The sequence below is a fragment of the Rana temporaria genome, chromosome 2 (assembly GCF_905171775.1).
Source record: "Rana temporaria chromosome 2, aRanTem1.1, whole genome shotgun sequence".
Lineage (NCBI taxonomy): Eukaryota > Metazoa > Chordata > Amphibia > Anura > Ranidae > Rana > Rana temporaria.
The window spans coordinates 453,351,594-453,364,150 of NC_053490.1; the positions used below are offsets into that span (position 1 = coordinate 453,351,594).

The window sequence follows — 12,557 nt, forward strand, 5'->3', positions numbered from 1 at the left end:
CAATATATAAAAAAATTGGGCCAAATTTATTGTTGTCTTATTTTTAAATTAAAAAAAGTGTTTTTTTTCCAAAAAAAATGCGCTTGTAAGACCGCTGCGCAAATACAGTGTGACAAAAAGTATTGCAATGACCACTATTTTATTCTCTAGGGTGTTAGAAAAATATATATATAATGTTTGGGGGTTTTAAGTAATTTTCTAGCAGAAAAAAATGTTTTAGTCCTGCAAACACCAAATCTGAAAAACACCTAAGGTCTGGAAGTGGTTAATTGAAAAAGGCTAAAGTTAGAAGCTGATTGGTTAATATACACATCTGCACCAGATCCCCCTCCCCTTTATGGGAATCCCCCAAGATTTATTATCCATTTCCAGCCTGGCTTGTCAGAGGTTCCCACCCCCAGCACTGATAACATCATTATTATCATCACTCCTGCCGGTAAATTGGCACAATCGGCCTGAAAAGATAACAGAAGACATTTTATTGACTGAACCGGCACCTTTTTCAACTAATTTTATGAATAAAACCGCAACAGCAAGAGGGTTAAAGATGTTGTTTTGCCACTACTAAAAATGGCGTCGGATGTCTGATGACACGCTGCGTTAGCGACGTCACTTAGGCGACATTCCAATATGGCCGCGCCCGTGGGCTCACCATGAGACTAGTGTAATCCGGGACAAGGATGTTGGGTGTCGCTGTCAGGGTGGTGAGGGCCGGCTGTATCGGGGGACAGTTCGGGAGAAGAGCAGGTTAGTGTCCGCGGGGTGTGATCACCACAATGACAGGACGGGGGAGGGCACAGGTCACTGCATGACAGCTCTCTTTACAGCACTTCCCTCAATGACAGCTCTCCTTACAGAACTTCCCTCCATGACAGCTCTCCTTACAGCACTTCCCTCAATGACAGCTCTCCTTACAGCACTTCCCTCAATGACAGCTCTCCTTACAGAACTTCCCTCCATGACAGCTCTACTTACAGAACTTCCCTCCATGACAGCTCTACTTACAGCACTTCCTTCCATGACAGCTCTCCTTACAGCACTTCCTTCCATGACAGCTCTCCTTACAGCACTTCCCTCAATGACAGCTCTCCTTACAGCACTTCCCTCAATGACAGCTCTCCTTACAGCACTTCCCTCCATGACAGCTCTCCTTACAACACTTCCCTCAATGACAGCTCTCCTTACAGAACTTCCCTCCATGACAGCTCTCCTTACAGCACTTCCCTCCATGACAGCTCTCCTTACAGAACATCCCTCCATGACAGCTCTCCTTACAGCACCTTCCTCAATGACAGCTCTCCTAATAGCACATCCCTCAATGACAGCTCTCCTTACAGCACATCCCTCAATGACAGCTCTCCTTACAGCACATCCCTCAATGACAGCTCTCCTTACAGCGCATCCCTCAATGACAGCTCTCCTTACAGCGCATCCCTCAATGACAGCTCTCCTTACAGCGCTTCCCTCAATGACAGCTCTCCTTACAGCGCTTCCCTCAATGACAGCTCTCCTTACAGCGCTTCCCTCAATGACAGCTCTCCTTACAGCGCTTCCCTCAGTGACGGCTCTCCTTGGAGCACATCCCTCAGTGACGGCTCTCCTTAATACACATCCCTCAGTGACGGCTCTCCTTAGAGCGCATCCCTCAGTGGTGGCTCTCCTTAGAGCACATCTCTCAGTGACAGCTCTCCTTAGAGCACATCTCTCAGTGACAGCTCTCCTTAGAGCACATCCCTCAGTGACAGCTCTCTTTAGAGCACATCCCTCAGTGACAGCCCTCTTTAGAGCACATCTCTCAGTGACCGCTCTCCTTAGAGCACATCTCTCAGTGACAGCTCTCTTTAGAGCACATCTCTCAGTGACAGCTCTCTTTAGAGCACATCTCTCAGTGACCGCTCTCCTTAGAGCACATCTCTCAGTGACAGCTCTCCTTAGAGCACATCCCTCAGTGACAGCCCTCTTTAGAGCACATCCCTCAGTGACCGCTCTCTTTAGAGCACATCCCTCAGTGACCGCTCTCCTTAGAGCACATCCCTCAGTGACAGCTCTCTTTAGAGCACATCCCTCAGTGACAGCTCTCCTTAGAGCACATCCCTCAGTGACAGCTCTCCTTAGAGCACATCCCTCAGTGACAGCTCTCCTTAGAGCACATCCCTCAGTGACAGCTCTCCTTAGAGCACATCCCTCAGTGACAGCTCTCCTTAGAGCACATCCCTCAGTGGTGGCTCTCCTTAGAGCACATCCCTCAGTGACAGCTCTCCTTGGAGCACATCCCTCAGTGACAGCTCTCCTTAGAGCACATCCCTCAGTGACAGCTCTCCTTAGAGCACATCCCTCAGTGACAGCTCTCCTTAGAGCACATCCCTCAGTGACTGCTGAGTCTAGGATTTAACCGCTTCAATACCGGGCATTTTTTAACCCCCTTCCTGCCCAGACCAATTGTTAGTTTTCAGCGCTGTCGCACTTTGAATGACAATTGCGCGGTCATGCAACACCGTACCCAAATGAAATCTTTGTTTTTTTTCCCCACAAATAGAGCTTTCTTTTGGTGGTATTTGATCGCCTCTGTGGTTTTTATTTTTTGCGCTATAAACAAAAGAAGAGCGACAATTTTGAAAAAAACGCAGTGGGGGTTATTTACGAAAGGCAAATCCACTTTGTACTTGGAAGTGCAGTCACTTTAGATCTTGGGGGAAGATTTGAAATGACGAGAAGCTCTGCTGATTTTATCATCCAATCATGTGCAAGCTAAAATGCTGTTTTTAATAAATATCACAATTTTTTTTAACAATTTTTTTCCTCAGTTTAGACCGATATGTATTCTTCTACATATTTTTGGTAAAAAAAATCGAAATAAGCGTTTGGTTTGCGCAAAAGTTATAGCGTCTACAAAATAAGGGCTTTTTATGGATTTTTTATTTTTTGCTTTTTTATTTGTAGTAATGGCAGCAATCTGCGTTTTTTTTTTTTTTTTTTTTTTTTTTTTTTTTATTGTGACCGTGACATTGCGACGGACATGTCGGACACTTTTGACACGTTTTTGGGACCATTCATTTATACAGCGATTAGTGCTATAAAACTGCACTGATTACTGTGTAAATGTGACTGGCAGGGAAGGGGTTAACACTAGGGGGCGATCAAGGGGTTAATATGTTCCCTGGGAGTGATTCTAACTGTAGGGGGAGGGGACTCACAAAGGGGAGGAGGCCAAAGTGTGTTCCTCTGTACTGGGAACACACATCGGTCTCCTCTTCTCTGACATGACATGGATCTGTGTGTTTACCATGGTCCTGCTGTAATTGCGGGTGCCCGGCAGACATCGCGGGCATGCGCACCGGGTTCCGAGCGATAGATCAGGCGCGCGCCCCCTAGCCGCCCCGGTAAGCTTGGGACCTCATATGATGTTCACCCGGAGGGAGGGAGGGTTCCCGCCGACGTCATTTTACAATGACTCGGTAGGGAAGATGTTAAAAACTGTCTAAAATTGAACAGTTGAGTCCAGGATTTAACCACTTAAGGACCGCCTCCTGCACATTTACGTCGGCAGAATGGCACGGCTGGGCAAATGCACGTATAGATACGTCCTGTGCTAGTACCCAGCCGTGGGTCGCGGGCGCGCGCCCACCCGCGACCCGGTCCGAAGCTCCGGGACCCGCAGACCCGATCGCCGCTGGAGTCCCGCGATTGGTCCCCGGAGCTGAAGAACAGGGAGAGCTGTATGTAAACACGGCTTCCCCGTTCCTCACTGTGGCGGCGGCATCGATCGAGTGATCCCTTTTATAAGGATACACAATCGATGACGTCACACCTACAGCCACACCCCCCTACAGTTAGAAACCGACATGAGGTCATACATAACCCCTTCAGCACCCCCTTGTGGTTAACTCCCAAACTGCAATTGTCATTTTCACAGTAAACAATGCATTTTTTGCTGTGAAAATGACAATGGTCCCAAAAATGTGTCAAAATTGTCCGAAGTGTCCGCCATAATGTCGCAGTCACGAAAAAAATCGCTGATCGCCACCATTAGTAGTAAAACTTTTTTTTTAATAAAAATGCAATAAAACTATCCCCTATTTTGTAAACGCTATAAATTTTGCGCAAACCAACCGATAAACGCTTATTGCGATTTTTATTTTTATTTTTTTTACCAAAAATAGGTAGAAGAATACGTATCGGCCTAAACTGAGGAAAACATTTTTTTTTTTATATATATATATATATATATATATTTTTGGGGGATATTTATTATAGCAAAAAGTAAAAAAATATAGCATTTTTTTTTAAATTGTCGCTCTATCTTTGTTTATAGCGCAAAAAATTTAAAACGCAGTGGTGATCAAATACCGCCAAAAGTAAGCTCTATTTGTGGGAAAAAAAAGGACGCCAATTTAGTTTGGGAGCCACGTCGCATGACCGCGCAATTGTCTGTTAAAGCGACGCAGTGCCGAATCGCAAAACCTGGCCGGGTCCTTTAGCTGCCTAAAGGTCCGGGTCTTAAGTGGTTAAAGTGGTTGTAAAGCCTAAACATCTTTTACCTTAGCCACTTGTCGACTGCACTATAGCCAAATAGGCTACAGCAAGGTCGTTTAGTTCTGGGATGCCGTCATGTGACCGCTCACGGTGGTGTGCTCTGTGGTTGTGTCCTCTGGACACTGCCGATTACAGATTGAGGTAAATAGCCAGTCAGTGGCTCAATACCACGTGATCAGCTGTGTCCAACCACAGCTATTCACGAAAATAAACAGATGCCGGTGATCAAGAATTCTTTTCCTCATGCTGTCAGCATGAGGATCAGAGAAGAGCGACATGTACACTGATAATCGGGGCACTACCAGTGCTACCTATCGGTGCCCGTCATCAGTACAGCCTCATCAACGCACATCAGTGACAGAGAAAAGTTACCTGTTTGCAAAATTTTAAAACAAACTATGAAAACGTGTGTGTTTATTTTCAAAATTTCCAGTATTTTTTTGTTTAGCTAAAAATAAAACAGTGGTGATTAAATGCCACCAAAAGAAAGCTCTATTGCTGTGAAAAAAAATTATAAAAATTTGTTTGCGTACAGTGTTGCATGATCGCGCAATTGTCATTCTCAGTAGGCACGTTGTAATTTTTATTATATCTTTTCATGTGACAACACTGAAGAAATTACACTTTGCTACAATGTAAAGTAGTGAGTGTGCAGCTTGTATAACAGTGTAAATTTGCTGTCCCCTCAAAATAACTCAACACGGCCATACACATAATAATAATTCACAGCCATTAATGTCTAATGGCAATAAACATGAGTACACCCTTAAGTGGAAATATCCAAATCGGGCCCAATTAGCCATTTTTCCTCCCCAGTGTCATGTGACTCGTTCGTGTTACAAGGTCTCAGGTGTGAATGGGGAGCAGGTGTGTTAAATTTGGTGTTTATCGCTCTCACTCTCGCATATTGGAAGTTCAACATGGCACCTCATGGCAAAGAACTCCTCTGAAAATCTGAAAAAAATATTTGTTGCTCTGCTTAAAGATGGCATAGGTTATACCAGTGTTTCTCAATTCCAGTCCTCAGGCCCCCCCAACAGGTCAGGTTTTCAGGATTTCCCTCAGATGAAAAGGCTGTGGTGATTACTAAGGCAGTGAAACTGATCAAATCACCTGTGCAAAATAATGGAAATCCTGAAAACCTGACCTGTTGGGGGGGCCTGAGGACTGGAATTGAGAAACACTGGGTTATACGAAGATTGCCAAGACCCTGAAACTGAGCTGCAGCACAGTGGCCAAGACCATACAGCGGTTTAACAGGACAGGTTCCACTCAGAGCTAAGGATGAGCTGCGGCGTGTTCACAAAATTCCATGTGCAGAGCCCGCCAGGAAGTCGGAAATGCGCTAATCGCAGGCAGTGAGGCATTACCCCGATGCGCGGCTGCAGAGATCGGGAAATGTCTCGCTGCCTGTGATTAGCGCAGTGCCGACTTCCTGGCAGGCTCTACATGTGGGCTTTGGGAACACGCTGCAGCTCATCCTTACTCAGAACAGGCCTCGCCATGGTCGGCCAATGAAGTTGAGTGCATGTGCTCAGTGTCATATCCAGAGGTTGTTTTTGGGAAATAGACATATGAGTGCTTCCAGCATTGCTGTAGAGGTTGGAGTTCAGCTTGTCAGTGCTCAGACCATACACTATACACTGCATCAAATTGGTCTGCATTGCTGTCGTCCCAGAAGGAAGCTTCTTCTAAAGATGATGCACAATAAAGCCTGCAAACAGTTTGCTGAAGACAAGCAGGACATGGATTACTGGAACCATGTCCTGTGGTCTAATGAGCCCAAGATAAATGTATTTGGTTCAGATGGTGTCAGGCGTGTGTGGCGGCATCCAGGTGAGGAGTACAAAGACAAGTGTGTCTTGCCTACAGTCAAGCATGGTGGTGGGAGTGTCCTGGTCTGGGGCTGTATGAGTGCTACCGCCACTGGGGAGCTACAGTTCATTGAGGGAACCATGAATGCCAACATGTACTGTGACATACTGAAGCAGAGCATGATCCCCTCTCTTCAAAGGCTGGGCTGCAGAGCAATATTCCAACAGAACGACCTCAAGCACACTTCCAACACGACCACTGCCTTTCTAAAGAAGCTGAGGGTAAAGGTAATGGACTGGCCAAGCATGTCTCCAGACCTAAACCCTATTGAGCATCTGTGGGGCATCCTCAAATGGAAGGTGGAGGAGCACAAAGTCTCTAACATCCACCAGCTCTGTGATGTCATGGAGGAGTGGGAGAGGACTCCAGTGGCAACCTGTGAAGCTCTGGTGAACTCCATGCCCAAGAGGGTTAGGGCAGTGCTGAAAAATAATGGTGGCCACACAAAATATTCACACTTTGGGCCCAATTTAGACATTTTCACTTAGGGGTGTACTCACTTTTGTTGCCCTTAGTTTAGACATGAATGGTTGTGTGTTGAGTTATTTTGAGGGGACAGCAAATATACATGGTTTTCATACAAGCTGTACACTCACTACTTTACATTGTAGCAAAGTGTCATTTGTCACATGAAAAGATATAATAAAATATTTACAAAATTGTAAGGGGGTGTACTCACTTTTGTGAGGTGTGTGTGTGTGTGTTTGTGTGTGTTTGTGTTTTTGGAGCTTGAACATTTCAGAGAACAAGATTTAGTGGCACTTTTCATTCATTTAGTGGATGATCTAATTTAAAGGGGGTTGTAAAGGTAATTTCCCCCCCCTAAAAAGCTTCCTTTACCTTAGTGCAGTCCTCCTTCACTTACCTCATCCTTCCATTTTGCTTTTAAATGTCCTTATTTCTTCTGAGAAATCCTCACTTCCTGTTATTCTGTCTGTAACTACACACAGTAATGCAAGGCTTTCTCCCTTTTGTGGAGTGTTGTGCTCGCCCCTCCCTTGAGGGGGCGAGCAGGAGAGTCGGGACACTCTCTACGTTGCAGATAGAGAAAGGAGCTGTGTGTTAGTGGGCGTACTGACTCTCCTGTAGTCCAAGGGAGGGGACGAGCACGACACTCCACACCAGGGAGAAAGCCTTGCATTACTGTGTGGAGTTACAGACAGAAAAACAGGAAGTGAGGATTTCTCAGAAGAAATAAGGACATTTAAAAGCAAAATGGAAGGATGAGGTAAGTGAAGGAGGACTGCACTAAGGTAAAGGAAGCTGTTTAGGGATTTTTTTTTTTTTTACCTTTACAACCCCTTTAACTGAACTTGTTCTGTAACAATAAAGATGTCTTCTAGCTTGTCCAAGCCACTTCCTTATTAGAGTGTCAGGAAATAACTCCAGCATATCCACACAGGTAGCACCTACACCTTGATCCGACTACCATGGAAGGGCAAATCGTATGGTCTGAGGGCAGGGTGGGAAGTGGGAAATTTGTGGAGCTCCTCCTAACCTGGTGGGGGGTCTTTTAACCACTTAAGGACCGCCTCCTGCACATATACGTCAGCAGAATGGCACGGCTGGGCACAAGCACGTACCTGTACATCCTCTTTAAGTGCCCAGCCGAAGCTCTGTGACCGATCGCCGCCGGAGTCCCATGATTGGTCCCTGGAGCTGAAGAACGAGGAGAGGTGTGTGTAAACACAGCTTCCCTGTTCTTCACTGTGGCGCTGTCATTGATCGTCTGTTCCCTGATATAGGGAAAGACGATCAATGACGTCACACGTCCAGCCCCGCCCCCTACAGTTAGAAACACATATGAGGTCACACTTAACCCCTTCAGCGCCCCCTAGTGGTTAACTCCCAAACTGCAATTGTAATTTTCATAGTAAACAATGCATTTTTATAGCACTGTGAAAATGACAATGGTTCCAAAAATGTGTCAAAATTGTCCGATGAGTCCGCCATAATGTCGCAGTCACGAAAAAAATCGCCGATCGCCGCCATTAGTAGTAAAAAAAAAATTATTAATAAAAATGCAATAAAACTATCCCCTATTTTGTAAACGCTATAAATTTTGCGCAAACCAATCGATAAATGCTTATTGCAATTTTGTTTTTTTATTACCAAAAATAGGTAGAAGAATAGGTATTGGCCTAAACTGAGGAAAAAAATTTGTTTTTTTTTATATATTTTTAGGGGATATTTATTATAGCTCTATTTTTGTTTATAGCGCACAAAATAAAAACCGCAGAGGTGTTCAAATACCACCAAAAGAAATCTCTATTTGTGGGAAAAAAAGGACGCCAATTTTGTTTGGGAGCCACGTCGCACGACCGCGCAATTGTCAGTTAAAGCAACGCAGTGCCAAATCGCAAAAACTGCCCAGGTCCTTTACCTGCATTTTGGTCCGGGTCTTAAGTGGTTAAAGGATAATTGTACAAAAGTACTGTTCTTCTTTAAAGCTATTGGGTCAGTGTAATAGCCAGGCAACTAAACATTTTCAGAAAGAGGCAAGTAATGGCACCTACCATAATTGTATTGTAAACGGTTTGTGTTAATGCACAATAGCCAGGCAGTTAGCAATGTTTTAATTGTGTAAGTGTGTACTGCACCTGTGGTACTTCAAAGATGCCCAGAACCTTGTTATATCTGAAGGCAGATTATGTAAGAAAGTTGACCTGTAAAATACTTTATTTGCTACCACTGATTTTTACAAACTTTACAGGTTGTTGTAACTTTCATTTTTCTGCTTCTAGCCTGTGTCATACTTGTAAGGAAGCAGGAGCCTCTGAGGATAGCCACGTTTGCAGCTTGTCTGCATGGAAAGGACTCTGCTATGGGGAGTTTGCTGGGGATGAGCCAGGAGCAGCCCGCAGAAGAAGGTCTCACTCCACAGCCACCAGCCGTTTCCTTTAATAAAGGTAAAAACTACAAATGTTTCCTGTTACTGTCTGGGAGGGTATATGGCTACAAAACCTATTCGTAGTTTTTCTTAACCCCCAAAAAATTTAAATAAATTGATCCTGTTCCCTTAAAGCATGTTATACAGCACAGTGTTTGTGCTCTGTCATTTTGCCCCCTGTAACACCTGGCTGATCCTGCCTGGCTATACCCTCCCCCCTGTACATTGACAATGATATATCAGGGCTGCTGAGCCCTGACACCGTGATCAGAGTATGTACCTTCATCATCCGCAGCCCTGCTCTGCTGTGTCTGTGTCTCCCTCAGTTCTCCTCTCCCTCCCTGCCTGTCGGCTCCCAAATCTTCCCCTTCTGCCCTAAAAATAAAGTTATTTTTCTGCTATAGTTCCCTCTGATATATAACAGTAAGCTCCCCAGGGGATGTCATTTTATAAAAATATGCGGTATAATAGCTTACTTCAGAGTGCCGCTAGGTGCTCACGTGACTGAGCACCTTCTGTCCTCGGCTGATGTCGGTGAGGGTTTCCCAGCACCTCCCCTGCAGCACTCGCATCAGGACAGGAGACCAGCGCACAGTCGGCTGAACAGGGCTCTGAAGTAAGTTATTATACCGCATATTTTTATAAATGCCATCCACTGGGGAGCTTACTGTTATATATCAGAGGAAACTATAGAAGAAAAAAATATTGGCTTCACAAACACTTTTTAAAGCGGGGGTTCTCCCTAAAAAATGTTTTTATTTTTTCTAGCATGTCATTCAGCATAATAGCGTGAGCTACAGTATGCCTTTATATATTTTTTTGGCGCCGTACTCACTGTTATTAATCGCGTAGTAAAGTTTCAGGGGAATGGGCGTTTCTATGCAGAGGGCTCGTGATTGACGGCCGGCTATGGCGCGTCACGCTTCACGGAAATAGCCGAAATAGGTGTTTGCTCTTCACGGCGCCTGCGCAGTCAGCTCCGATGTCTGTGCGCAGGCGCCGTATAGCGCCGTGAAGAGCCGAGACCTACTCCGGCTATTTTCGTGAAGCGTGACGCGCCATAGCCGGCCGCCAATCACGAGCCCTCTGCATAGGAACGCCCATTCCCCGCGGGGAGTCTGAAACTTTACTACGCGATTAAACAGTGAGTACGGCGCCAAAAAAAAATATAAAGGCATACTGTAGCTCGCGTTACTATGCTGAATGACATGCTAGAAAGTTGTTTTTTAGGGTGAAACACCGCTTTAATGATGTTTCAACTTGCATATGAAATGGATGATGGGTATCCTCTACTCCGCCATCAGTAGATGAGTGGAAATCTGAAGTGAATAAATATAATATTTTTGGGAAACATGCGTACCTCTCTCGCAATGCTCTACATAAGTTTGCTGCAGTATGGTTTAGTTGGATAGATGCGATGGGCCTGTCTATTACAATTTGAGAAAGTTGCTCTAAGAAAAAAAAAAAAAATTGATGATCATTGGCACCTGCTTAGTATAATTGGTTAATCATACACCTAACTTTAATCCTACAAAATCCTTGACAGTGTGCAAGTATAAAGCCTGGTACACATGTTTAGATTATCGCACAAATTTTCAGTTGTTGTTTTTTTTTTTTGCATGCTAGTCTCATATTGAAAGTGAAGAGGTTACTCAACATACGAAAATTCTCATCCGACCATCTCATTCAACTTCAGAAGTGATGTAATGTGTTTTTTTTTTTTGGACAAAAACTGTACTAATGAAAATCGGATGTTTTGTGTTCACATCCGACAAATTTTATAGCCTTCACATCAAACTTTTGTCATCCGTAAATTCGTAATCGGCTGCCTAAAGCACCGTGCTAACGATCCAAAAATCGGCAGATCGTTCGTCGGACATTTTACTTCCGATTTTCTTATCGTGTGTATGGGCCTTAAGAATTGATGCTGGTTTGAAGCCAAAAGTCAACAAATTTTTGATTTTATATTTTTCTTCTCTTTGCATTTTGTTTAAAGGGGGGGTTCACCCAGAATTTTTTTTTTTTTAACATTACATTCAGCCGAGTTGTCAGAATGACAATCGGCTGTTTTTTTTTAAATTTTATCCCCGTACATACCGTATTTTCACCGCCGCTTCCGGGTATGTCTTCTGCGGGACTGAGCGTTCCTAACTGATTGACAGGCTTCCGACCGTCGCATACAGCGCGTCACGAGTTGCCAAAAGAAGCCGGACTGCGAGTCGGCTCTATACGGCGCTTGCGCACCGACGTTCGCCTTCTTTCGGCAACTCGTGACGCGCAGTATGCAGCGGTCGGAAGCCTGTTAATCAATTAGGAACGCCCAGTCCCGCAGAAGACATACCCGGAACCGCCGGTAAAAATACGGTATGTACGGGGATAAATTAAAAAAAAAAACAGCCGATTGTCATTCTGACAACTCGAATGACTGTAATGTTAAAATTTTATTTTTTTGGGTGAACCCCCGCTTTAATTGATAAAAATAAATGATTAATACTTCTGTTTCTGAAAGCATTCTTAATTTACAGCGTTTTTCACACCTGCCTAAAACGTTTACACAGTAGTGTATATGTTAATACAATAGCAAAAATTACTTTATGGTGAACAAAACAGTATTTCCCCTTTTAACCGCTTGCCGACCGCCGCACGACTATTTACGTCGACGGAATGACACAGGCAGGCAGATTGGTGTACAGGTACGTCCCTTTGAATCTGCCGCCCAGCGGGCGCGCGCGTGCATTGCGAGTTCGGCCACGGGTCCCGCAACTCGATGTTCCTGAGAGGCCCGCGATTGTGGTCGGCAAGCGCAGAACAGGGGAATGCCTTTTGTAAACAAGGCATTCCCCTATTCTGCCTAGTGACACTGTCACTGATGACCATTCCCTGTGATCGGGAATGTTCATCAGTGACGTGTCACATGTAGCAACGCCCCCTAACAGTAAGAATCCCTTCCTAGGGAACACTTAATCCCTGCAGCGCCACCTAGTGGTTAACCCCCTTCACTGCCAATGTAATTTTTACAGTAACGGTGCATTTTTATAGCGCTGATCGCTATAAATGGTCCCAAAATAGTGTCAAAAGTGTCCGATGTGTCCGCCATAATGTCGCAGTCCCAATAAAAATAGCTGATCGCCTCCATAACTAGTAAAAAAAATATATTAATAAAAATGCTATAAAACAGTCCCCTATTTTGTAGACGCTATAAATTCTGAGCAAACCAATCAACATACGCTTTTTGCGATTTTTTTTTTTTTTTTTTTTT

The 12,557-nt window shown here is 44.5% G+C and overlaps 1 protein-coding gene across 1 annotated transcript in view; it reads left to right on the forward strand.

The window, feature by feature from the left end:
• Positions 1–606: 606 nt before the first annotated feature.
• ERAL1 (Era like 12S mitochondrial rRNA chaperone 1) overlaps positions 607–12,557 on the forward strand; it is a 54,505-nt gene continuing 42,554 nt past the window's right edge. The window contains exons 1-2 of the mRNA XM_040338531.1: positions 607–747; positions 9,153–9,317. Coding sequence (XP_040194465.1) covers positions 681–747; positions 9,153–9,317 — 232 coding nt within the window. The 5' untranslated portion in view covers positions 607–680. The remainder of the gene's footprint in view (positions 748–9,152; positions 9,318–12,557) is intronic.